This window comes from Micropterus dolomieu, linkage group LG17 (assembly GCF_021292245.1).
Source record: "Micropterus dolomieu isolate WLL.071019.BEF.003 ecotype Adirondacks linkage group LG17, ASM2129224v1, whole genome shotgun sequence".
In the NCBI taxonomy this organism is placed as follows: Eukaryota; Metazoa; Chordata; class Actinopteri; order Centrarchiformes; family Centrarchidae; genus Micropterus; species Micropterus dolomieu.
Genome location: NC_060166.1, coordinates 31450580 through 31461414, shown reverse-complemented (window position 1 = coordinate 31461414; position 10835 = coordinate 31450580). Strand labels below are relative to the sequence as shown.

The window sequence follows — 10835 nt, the reverse complement described above, 5'->3', positions numbered from 1 at the left end:
CCATGTTTTTTTGTTTGTTTTTTTTGGGGGGGGTGCCTTTTTTCAGGTCAGAGCAACTGCCCTTCAAAATTCCTGTGCACGTCCCTGGTATAATATATAGGTAAATATATAAATATGTAATATATACCTGACCCCCACTCGCCCTCTACTCTGTCTGATTGGCTGAACCCTTAACCAACCAATCAGCAGAGGCAATGAGTACTAGCCAATCAGAGGCAGAGTTATTGGAAAGCTGGCAGAAAACAAAAAAACAAAACAGCTTAATCTATGAATCTGATATGTCTGTACTGGCTTGAAGGTCTTTGTGATATTCTTTTTTTTTTCTTTATATATTTTTCTCTTATTTTTTTGTATTGTTGTGGTCCCCCCTAGCTATATTTGTATCTGTTACACACTGGCCATTTTAACAGAAACAGAACATCCTGTAGTCTGAGCACAAAGCATAAATAATCAGTATTTGTAACTATTATTCCAACTAAAGTGTACAATGGCGTTGTGTTTTATGATACAGTTCCTAACTGTCACCGCTGGAATACAGTAAAACTCATATTTCTAAATACACAGGTCAAGTTAGCAACTGGTATGTTTTATTTACCAGTTTTTTAATCTTAATTACATTTTTATGGAATTAATTATCAATTACATATCAGTATTATTATAGTATATTTTTAACCATCAGCTGCTTCGGTTTTCAGTGGCGTTTATAAAGACCTCTGGTTATATTACAGACATCCACAGTCTATGATTTTCAATCAGGACAATCGTGGACTACACAGACGAAAAGGCAGATTTTACCATACTTTATAGCATACTTTAAATAACTAAAACATCTCTATGTCTGGGAATTATTTAGTAGTCGGACTTTTGAACTCACTTAACCAGTGAAATGATCGGCCATAAGCAATAATAACATGACAAATACAAGCTATTTAGTGGGATTATTTAATGTTATACAGAGTATCTTTTAGGGATTATTTTGTACACATAAAGGAAAAGAAGCACAACATCCCATTAGTGTTTTCCTTTGCCATATTGCGTCGACAAGAAGATGCAAGGGATTAACAATAAGTAACTGCTGCTAAATCTAATGTAAAAGGCAAAACAAAACGCTAGCCATGTTGTACAAAAGGATTACTGAACACAAAAAGTATAAAAGCAAAGTGCCAAGATACACTACATGTCTGTACAACAAAAGACAAAATGTTACAACAAAAATGTGTGCAGTATATGGCATTGTGCAATACAGTACATTACAGTTATGGTAAATATATGAAAGATAAAGTTAGACACTACAAATTATGGCAAAACATGCTGGACGGTCAAGAAATTTCACAATAAAAGCATATGAAGTACAAATCATACGAAACTACATGAACACACTCCTTCAAACAAATAAGAAGTGATACAATTTCATGGCTAGGCAGCAACAACAAAGGCAGAAATATTCACGTCTATGGATAAAAGAAACAGCTGATGGTCAAAAAAAAGTAAATTGATTAAAGTGTTTATCATTTCTATTGATAACTGACAATATCTGATGCCTTTTCAACTGCTTCAACCTATATCAACTGACTAATTGCAAGCACTGCAAGTATGTATGTAGTAAAAAAAAAAGATGGGTGTCACAGAATACTGTTTCAATATAGTATTGATACTTTATACGTGTGTTTCCGTTTATGCTATCTGACATAAAAACATATTTTAGCAGCAAGTAAAAATCTTCTATTGGGAACACATATTTCACAGTTTGTAATGACAGGTGCAAACAACTACTCAGAGATGATATACTGAAAGTTAATGAAATTGTATGCGATTCTCGTAGAAGAAACTAGTGGGAAATAAATGATTGTGCAACAGATTTTAGGCTAAGTTTGCAAACTTGATCCGTCTTGTTAATCTCAAAAACATTTTGTATGTAAACATATTGTCACCATTGATAACCTCCAATCATCATGACACTTGTCTGCTTTGTGGAATCTGTAACAAAACACCTGGTAGAACTTTTTACTCACATAATACTGCTGGTGAATATTGATGTTTAATGAAAATGGATCCTAAAAAATGATGAAGAAATTTCTATTTGAACCATGAAGAGGACAAAATGGAGCCCTAATGAGATTCCTGGATGCATCAGGCAGACATACTTAATATCCTGCTGCATTGTGGACAATGTTCTCCATAATGGCAGCATCTTAAAATGCTTGTTCCTGAAAGGCCAAACTAAAGTTGACTTAACTCCTTTGTACAGCTTAAAAAAGGCATGGGACTAGAAATGACGGGACTAAGAAGTGGCTTTATGCCATTTTAAGAGGGACGGAGGCATTGGGGCTCAGCCATCTGCCCTCTACAGTCAATGGCTACTGAGATAACAAGGCCAAAGGAACGCTGAGCACTCTTTAATTGAGGCTGCAGCAGTTCAAGTAACTGATGGTTTTACCCTCGCCGGGCATTGGGGCAGTGTCAGTGTTATCCAGCTTGTTCTGCTTGGCCTCTCGAATGAGTTCGCAGGCCAGGTCGAGGAAAAGTTTCTCAACGTTGTCGGACTCTTTGGCCGAGGTCTCCAGATACAGCATGCTCTGAGCATCAGCGAAGTCTTCAGCCCTCTGTCTGAGAACCTCTCTCTTCTCTGCCAGATCAATTTTATTACCTGAGGGATATATAAAGATATATAACATTCATCTGTCAACATAAATAACAAGTAAGAATGTGGCTTCTTGCGTCACAGACAACACAGATTGTCTTTCCCAACAGTGGTGGGTGGGTGTAGATGAGACAAATGGAAGTGGAGGTGTATGTGTGTGCATACGTGTGTGGGGCGGATGTAAGCAGCTTTTTTTTTCAGATGAAAAATTATTGAGAAGTGACAAAAGTTTCACAGAAATCACACTATGCAATGTACATTAACAAAGACAGACATCTTTTGCAAATCTATTCAGAAACTGCCTCTGACATCTGCTCAGCAATTCAGGCCTACATTTAAGTAGGCTCAGAAAACCAGGCCAGTTCCAGTAAAATATAGTGCACATTATTATTCACAGTTTTCTCACAGTGAACAATGTGCCTGGTGATAAAAGAGGTCCACCAGTTATTATATAGTAGTATATTATATATATATATATAAGTAAAGCTTCTTACCGACTAATATAGTCACCACTTGGTTGTTGGCATACTGCTCAATCTCCCTCAGCCACTCTGGAAGGCACCTGAAGGAGTCCTCACAGGTAATGTCGTACGTAAGAATGAGGGCGTTGGCACTACGGTAATAACTCTGAGTAATGGAGCGAAATCTCTCCTGTCCAGCTGTGTCCCATATCTGCAGCTGGAAAACATAATGAGCTGAAATGAGCGACTGCCCATCCTAACTATTAGAAAACATAAAGGCATCAGATTTTACATGTAAAAAATATTTTAAACTTTGTGTACCTTGACCTTCTCCCCTTTAATTTCCACTGTTTTAATCATGAAATCTACTCCAATAGTAGCCCCTTGTCCAGGTGGGAAAAGGCCCTAAATTAAAAACAGAAATATATAGTCTGATACTCCAATAATCTGTAAATCAAAAACTCCATAAGCTCAGACATATACCAACCTGAGTAAAGCGCCGGACAAGACATGTCTTCCCAACTCCGGCATTTCCTATCAGAACTATTTTGAACAGGTAGTCATAATCCTCCATGCTCATGCTAAACTGTGAAAAATAAAGGAAGAAAAGAAATGGGTGATAAGTGAATGCATTAACATGAAATCACCGCATTAGAGAAAAGTGATCCTAATCATTTTCAGCACATGTTGATGCTACGGCCACAGTTCTGAAGTGAAGATGCTGTGCAAACTGTTGTAAAACTGGTGTACAAGCCAGCAACCTCAGGAGAGATCACAGCTGACATTTGACATGAACACTCTTCACTAATACAAATCAGAGGAATTGTGAGAGAAACATGCCCTGGTTTGGATGTATGGTATGTAAATAATAATGTAATTTAAGTTCAAATTTAACTCATTTGCACATGCTCTAATTGTACTGGAAACTGCATAATAAAAAGACCATTTAGGTAACTGCTCACTCAAAGCAAAAGCTTTGGTTACTCAAGTATCAGTTTAATAACATGGTTATTAATGTAGAAGTTAGTCCCTATCTCTGATACTGATTGTGATAAAATACACATTTTCTTCAATTATGTTTTGATGCTCTCTCATCATCAAGGCATCAAACAGTGAACACAGTTTGGACTGTGAGAACAAAAATATACAGTTACACGGAGGAAATGTTTCTTTTTCACTTCTCCAGAGGATCACATGATATGTGCACAACATCACTTTTGGGGGATAATGGATCCACGGAGGTTCAAAACACTGTTTGACTGAATAAATTAAGCACAAATGTATAGCTAATGGGTATCTGTTAGTCAGTGTCCACACACAACACAGCCGCAAGTGAAATAAAACGCATGTAAACAGGAATGGTAAAATATAATTTTAGGATTGTCTGCAGTACCGTATGTGCTCCGATACACTGTGAATCGGGCCTATATACGTGCGTGAATACGAAATATCTCACTGTAAAAAAAAAAACACACACACATTTAAGAAATGAAACTGTTGCTTGCGAGGTGGATAACTGGATGCCAACTTTGATGCAATGAACCATATTTCGAGGTGTAATTCAACTAGAATCATGTGCATATAACCTGGAATTTTCTCTGTGTCGCATTTCCTTATGAACACTTGTTTCTGGTTTTGTAATGCAAAGTCATATTGTAGCATTCTGCACAGACCTAATCTCAGTTAACGTTACATTTCTTCCTAATTATGTTTAATTTTCAATCTGACTTGACAGCCATTAGGGCGAAGCTAGCGACAGTAGCAACTAGCAGCTACCGTGTGACTCTAGCCATTTTGCCCCTTTCTGCAGATGCAGGAGGGAAAAATCACAGCCAGCCTGCGCATCGAGCCTGGAAATTGTTTGCACTTACCAAAAAACACGGGGGTATCCCCGGACTTATAACCACTTGGTATGCATAGGTCACCTCATCAAATAGGCAAAGCCACTGCTGGGCAGGGCATTATTCCTCTGGCTGTGTATCTTCAGCAGCTCAGCAGCAGCCCGTGTGATAGAGGAGGAGGAGGAGGAGGAGGAGGAGGACTGAACTCAATGATGTCATCAGCTCGCATGCAAAGCTACTCAGTATATCTACTCAAGTGCTATAACGTTACTTCAGAAGGAACTGCATATTATTGAAGTATTTGGGTTAGTTACGTTGGAAGGACACACAGGTCTAATAGTAGTGCCATACGACTTCTAAGTTACTATTATTCTTGTGCTAGCTTAACTTAGTGGTCCTGTTGCTTAACGTTACAGCGAGCCTCGTCTAGTGAAAATACGCGCTTTTGTGAGTGGATAAGAGTGGTATCTGTATGATATTTTAAAACAAAATCAAACCAATGTAATGCCATCGAAAATTAACCACCTTTATCAGTAAATGTAAAGTTTTAGGGTTTGGCGTTGGTTGCTAGGAAACAGAATAGGCGGAAACCGATGCGGTTCTCCTTTGTTGTGCCCGGACGTTTTATTCGGTTGCAGAGCATGCCCTTGACTTCCTACGAGAGGTGATAGCGGATAAGTAAACGCAGGCACCTGGGAGGTCACTAAAATTTCTGAATTGACGGGGAAATTTCTCGCCATGGGGTTCGTACCAGACGAGGCAAAGTCTCTCCCTCCCCCGGGAGTCGTCAACAGGAACTCGGTGTGGCTGGCCGGTGTAGGCTGGTGCTCCGCTTTGCTTCATAATGCCATTAACCACAGGCCGCCGCTAAAATCAGGTTAGCATGTTTGCTAGCTGGCTTTCAAACTGTCCTGTCTGGTGCACTTTCCTCTGAGGCGCATGCAACATTTAATCATAATGCATCAACTACCTGCCCTGATATGGTGCATTTAGAAAAGAGTAGGGATTCAGTGTCATAGAAGAGCAGAAATTCGTTATGACACCTTCGTTGCTATATCTTAAAGTGTGTTTCTCCATTTTTAGTACCTCTGTTCTTAAATTAAATAACAAATTAGCTGTTAAATAATTACAAGCTAACTATTAAATAATTGCTCTGTTCATATAACGCTATCTGTGACAGGCTTAGAGCAGTCTAAGTGTGTAGTAAGTAAAGTACCTTTTAACTCTGTTTTGATAAGTGTTGTATAAATAAACTTTATTATTATAAGAAATAATGTTAGTATCCATCGTATCGTATGTTTTACTGAGCACAAGGTGGACGATAAATTCACCCAGTAACATTTCCAGGGTCTGTTTTGTGGTGCTCATTGTAGTTTGAGTTTTTTTTAGATCCAAACTGTCCCAAATACGGCATATTCTACTTGGGCTTTGATTATGTCTTTTATTCGAGTTTTGTATTGGATATAATTACAATACCAGGTAACATTAGCAAAACGAATTGAGCTTTCTGAAACGTGTTCCTCCTCATTGTGAAAATAATAAGGTGCAAGCAGGTGGTTGCACATAAGCAAAATGAAAGCTTTTATTTTGCTTTCAGTGCAAAGTTCACATTACAATAATTTTCACGTGTCCTTAAAACACAATCATATCATCTCTCCTGTCCTCTTTTCCATTTTGTAGGTGCTCATAGACAAGTCCTGCTGGCAACAATTGGTTGGTTCATCGGTTACCACCTTACAAAGTATGAAAATTACACTTATGCCAAACTTGATCGAGATATGAATGAGTATATAAGACTCCACCCAGAGGAATTTGCAGCAAAGGGTACGTGAATTTTCAGTGTTTTTGCTCTTAACAGAAGACACAAGAACCCAACAATATTGCTTTCCTCATGTATAATATTTGATGGATATTTCTTCAAATTTTTGCCCTGCCATTTTTTTCTATATGTTATTCCACTACACATTATCCTATGTGCCTTAAAATATTTTTCATATATTTTATTAGCAATATTATACTGATGACAGAGCAGAGAATCTTGAAATATTGTCAGTATGAGGGTATGAAGCCCCATGCTGTGTAGTTTGTGTAGTGTTTAAAATTAAAAATGCAGTGGCCTGTGTGTAATCAAATGTCTCTCTGTTTCTTTCATGTCACCAGAGAAAAAGACCTTTGCAGAGATTGTTGAGCCTTTCCATCCTGTACGTTAAATGTCGGCGGCTGGTGAGATGGAAGAGGGGAAGGAAAGAGAAAACATTTGCAGACTCGATTGGTCTTTTTGTGAACTCTTTCTGTCATTTATTGTGTGAAATATAGCTATGTAAATAAAGAAAACAACCCACATTTTCTGACTCAAATGTTCCTTCTGTAAGGTTGTGTGTGTTGGGACTCAAATCAAGCCTGGAACACTACTCTGTTGTTTCATGATAATTTTATCAGTCAATATTTTTTGCCATATTTTCAAACCATGGTTCTCAAGGGACTATTAGAGTTGGGAAACTAAATTAAAGAGATACAGTTAATCAGTTTTGGCAATACAGGTTTATTGCATATTCATTAAGTTAGAAGCATGGGGTCACATAAGATGTTCAGATGACTTTGTTACATATACAGCAGTTTTATAAACACAAGATGTTTAACTTGATGTCCACATATCTTACATGTATTTCTAATTTACCACTCCAATTATGTCCATATATTTCTCAGTGAGGCCCTGAGTCTTCTTAGTGAGGTCACTCATCACAGAAAAGAGGCCTCTCAGGTGGAAGCGGAAGAGAGCTTCAGGATCTGTGTCCAAAAGAGGCTCCAGAGTTTTGTTGAGCGCCATGTTGTTCTTGGCGTTGTGGTCATCCAGGGGAACGAGGCCGATCTCTACTGTGTTTCTTATGGCCTTGAGCATCAGGTAGTTGCCATACAGGTCTTTGCAGGACTCCTCTGCGGCCTCACAGTCCCACACATCATCAGAGGGCACATCTCGCAGCAGGCTCGGCAGGAGAATGGTCTGCTCCATGTCACTGACTGTGGCACTGTATCGTCTCAGAGCCAAGAGCAGGCTGTTTTTGTTGAATTTGGCCTCGGCAGACTGCATGGTTCCAGTTGGATGTGGTTGACTGTTCCTGTGTTGTGGTGGCTGACAGTAGGAAGCAGTGTGCAGTGCAAAGTCATGAAAGCAGATACTGGTGAATTTATAGGATGAGCGCAGGTGGGTTGATCAGCGCAGTTACATAATTGCATCAGGCGATACATTTAGGAACACTGAGTGCTATGTTGAGTCAAACCCTTATCTTTATTTGATTTACACAACCTGCTATTTCGCCGATGTCATAACAATGTCTGACCAGTGTGTGTGAAAATGAACCTCTGTCAAATCATTAACCAGGCAGACCATCATGTTTTAATGACTTATGTATAAATAGATGATATTTGTTTATTGAAAAAGTAAAAAAAAAAATGAGCGTCACCCAAAGAGCCTTATTGTTAAGCTGAGGTCAGTTGTGTTTATATTTGCAGGCTGTCTTGTACTGTACTGTACTATCTTGAACTAATTTTTTCTGTTGTTTGTTTGCACTTAATATTGCAGAGGCAAAGAGAACTTGGATGATTAGTCTTTAAAAGAAAATTATGCTTTATTATGGATGTGATAAAAGCATAAAAATAAAGGAAGCCAACATTGGATTGACAGGGTCCAGATGGGCCTGGGTCCAAACATTTGTTTTGAGGCCTGGTTCCCCTAGAAATGAAATGATGGCTGATCATAATGTTCTTTCATGTGTATGACAAGCTCTGGTATTTTCTGCTGAAATGGAAATTAAAGCTCTGCACACAGCCTGTCCCTTGGCAGACTAGCTCAGAAAGGAGCCAAGCACCACCCTGAACACAAAATACCAGTTTGTGTCAAGTAAAAAGAAAAAGATGGCTGTGTAGAATGTGATAGGTGCTCTTAGGATCAGGTAGGATTAAAAATGTGTTTTCATGCAGTGAAATAGGGTATGTTGCAATTTGTAGCAGTGTGGTTGTTTTTGAGACCATGCATTGGATTCCATTTTACATTCAAAACCAGCTTTTATTTTAAAATAGAATTTAGCTGCTAATGTGAATCAGAGAGTTCAACAATTTATTTGACCAGATTTTATAAACTCAAATTGTTAAAAGCCCTGTTTCCTTTGGACAATGATCTGTTTAACAACAGTTTCTTGAAGCATGCTGTCTATGGATCATGAAGGTGGTCAAGTAATACAAGTGATCTGCTATAAAGCCTCAATGAAGAAGGCCCTTGAAATATAAAAGTTGTAGTTTGGTGCCTGTCTCTGTGTCCAGCACATATGTAACTGAACACAGGGTTGTAGCTTTTGAGCTCTTATGCTCACAAGATGGCATCCTTGAGCTCTTTCAGTGGTCAGGTGTCTAAACTATGCATTCATCAGTTAAAGATGAACCCACAAACAATTACCGCTTCTACATGCTATATGTGATATTAGGGTTTTATGTACTCTTTGTAACATTTTATAACCATTCTTACTCCTGATTGATTTACATATCCTTCACTATTTGATACTGTATGATGCATAATCATGTAGAAAACATAGTTATAGAAAATGTTAAGTCATCTATTGAAGGAAAAATAGTCCAGTGTATGCAGTGTGGATACATCATATGAAGAACTTCTACTCCTGCAGTTTTGAACAAAAACGTTGCATTTTAAGGCAACATTGTAAATTTAATCATTGTAAAAAATATTGTAAAGCATTACATTCCATGACATATATACATTCAGTCACTAGGCTATATAGATCAAACTGTTTGAATACCAGCAACAAAATAGTTTTCATACAGATTTTATAAAAGCAACAACAAGAAACAAAGAACAAACAGTCTTAGTCAGTGTTTTAGATGACCATACTGTGTTAACATGTTAATGCCCAAATACTGTAATAATGGCATAGGTGGCATAGTAAGTGACCAAGGTGTTTTCTGTAATGAAGTTTTGTAAGACATGTACACAGAGTTATGTTCAACAGGACTAATCAGTGTTATTCTGTAAATTTCATATGTTTAATTATAAATCCTAATATAAATAATCCCAAAGCTGTCCAAGACATTTTGGGATGAGGTAACCCACTCTGTTTTTCTCGTTGTGCCTGACAGCTCTGCAAACCAAGAATTACATGCAAAATTACATAATGTATGAGCTTTGCATTTTATGTTCATGCTTGATGATAGTGTAAAGCACTTTATTGTAACCTGTGTTTAAAAGGTGTTATATAAATCAAGCCTCTCTTTTGCAGGAAGACCCTGATCACATTCACACTGTTACACCTGGAAGCTGCCCAGTACAACCACAGCCTGAGCTATAGACCTTGCTCAAGGGCACCTCAGTGGTGGTAAATGAGGGAGGGCAAGCACTGCTTTCCACACCCAGATTTTATCTGGCCGGTCTGGAGATTGAACCGGCAACCTCCCAGTCACAAGCTCACTTCTCTAACCTTTGGGCCACCACTGCCCACTTCTTTATCACACAAGCACATACACTGCTGCATTCTGAAAATATACCAAAAATGATCCTCTGAACTGATTCTCCACCAGCAGTTGATTATTGATTCAGTTTACAGCTTTCTTCTGTTGACCTCTGACAATGATTTCCAGGACTTTGGTAAGATCCATCATCTTAGTGAGCATATCCATGATGTCGGGATGCTCCCTGGCTCCACTGATGAACTCCTCCAACGTCAGCTCACCTGAGACGACAAGTAGTAAAGATGAGAATGGCATGTATACATTTTAAATATTAGGATTTGTCATAATGGGGATTATTATATTCATGCAATATTAGAGTCTGGACTGGTCATGGTGACATTATACCTAACCAAGAACACTGTTGTTTCTTCAGGGCAT

General features: G+C 38.3%; 3 protein-coding genes across 3 annotated transcripts; 1 reads left to right on the top strand and 2 right to left on the bottom strand.

Moving 5' to 3' along the window:
* Positions 1-923: 923 nt before the first annotated feature.
* Positions 924-5527, bottom strand: rab30 (RAB30, member RAS oncogene family). Its single transcript, XM_046073774.1, has 5 exons — positions 4974-5527; positions 3590-3688; positions 3424-3507; positions 3136-3319; positions 924-2647 (listed from the first exon to the last, which is right to left on the bottom strand). The coding sequence occupies exons 2-5, from the start codon at positions 3680-3682 to the stop codon at positions 2397-2399; spliced, it is 612 nt and encodes a 203-aa protein (XP_045929730.1). The 5' UTR covers positions 3683-3688; positions 4974-5527; the 3' UTR covers positions 924-2396.
* Positions 5253-7286, top strand: ndufc2 (NADH:ubiquinone oxidoreductase subunit C2). Its single transcript, XM_046073776.1, has 3 exons — positions 5253-5820; positions 6624-6767; positions 7104-7286. Exons 1-3 carry the CDS (start codon positions 5682-5684, stop codon positions 7151-7153), a joined length of 333 nt encoding a protein of 110 aa, XP_045929732.1. The 5' UTR covers positions 5253-5681; the 3' UTR covers positions 7154-7286.
* A 179-nt stretch (positions 7287-7465) lies between these two features.
* LOC123985854 (thyroid hormone responsive) lies at positions 7466-8087 on the bottom strand. Its single transcript, XM_046073775.1, has one exon. The coding sequence runs from the start codon at positions 8029-8031 to the stop codon at positions 7612-7614; it is 420 nt and encodes a 139-aa protein (XP_045929731.1). The 5' UTR covers positions 8032-8087; the 3' UTR covers positions 7466-7611.
* Between the last annotated feature and the right edge of the window lie 2748 nt (positions 8088-10835).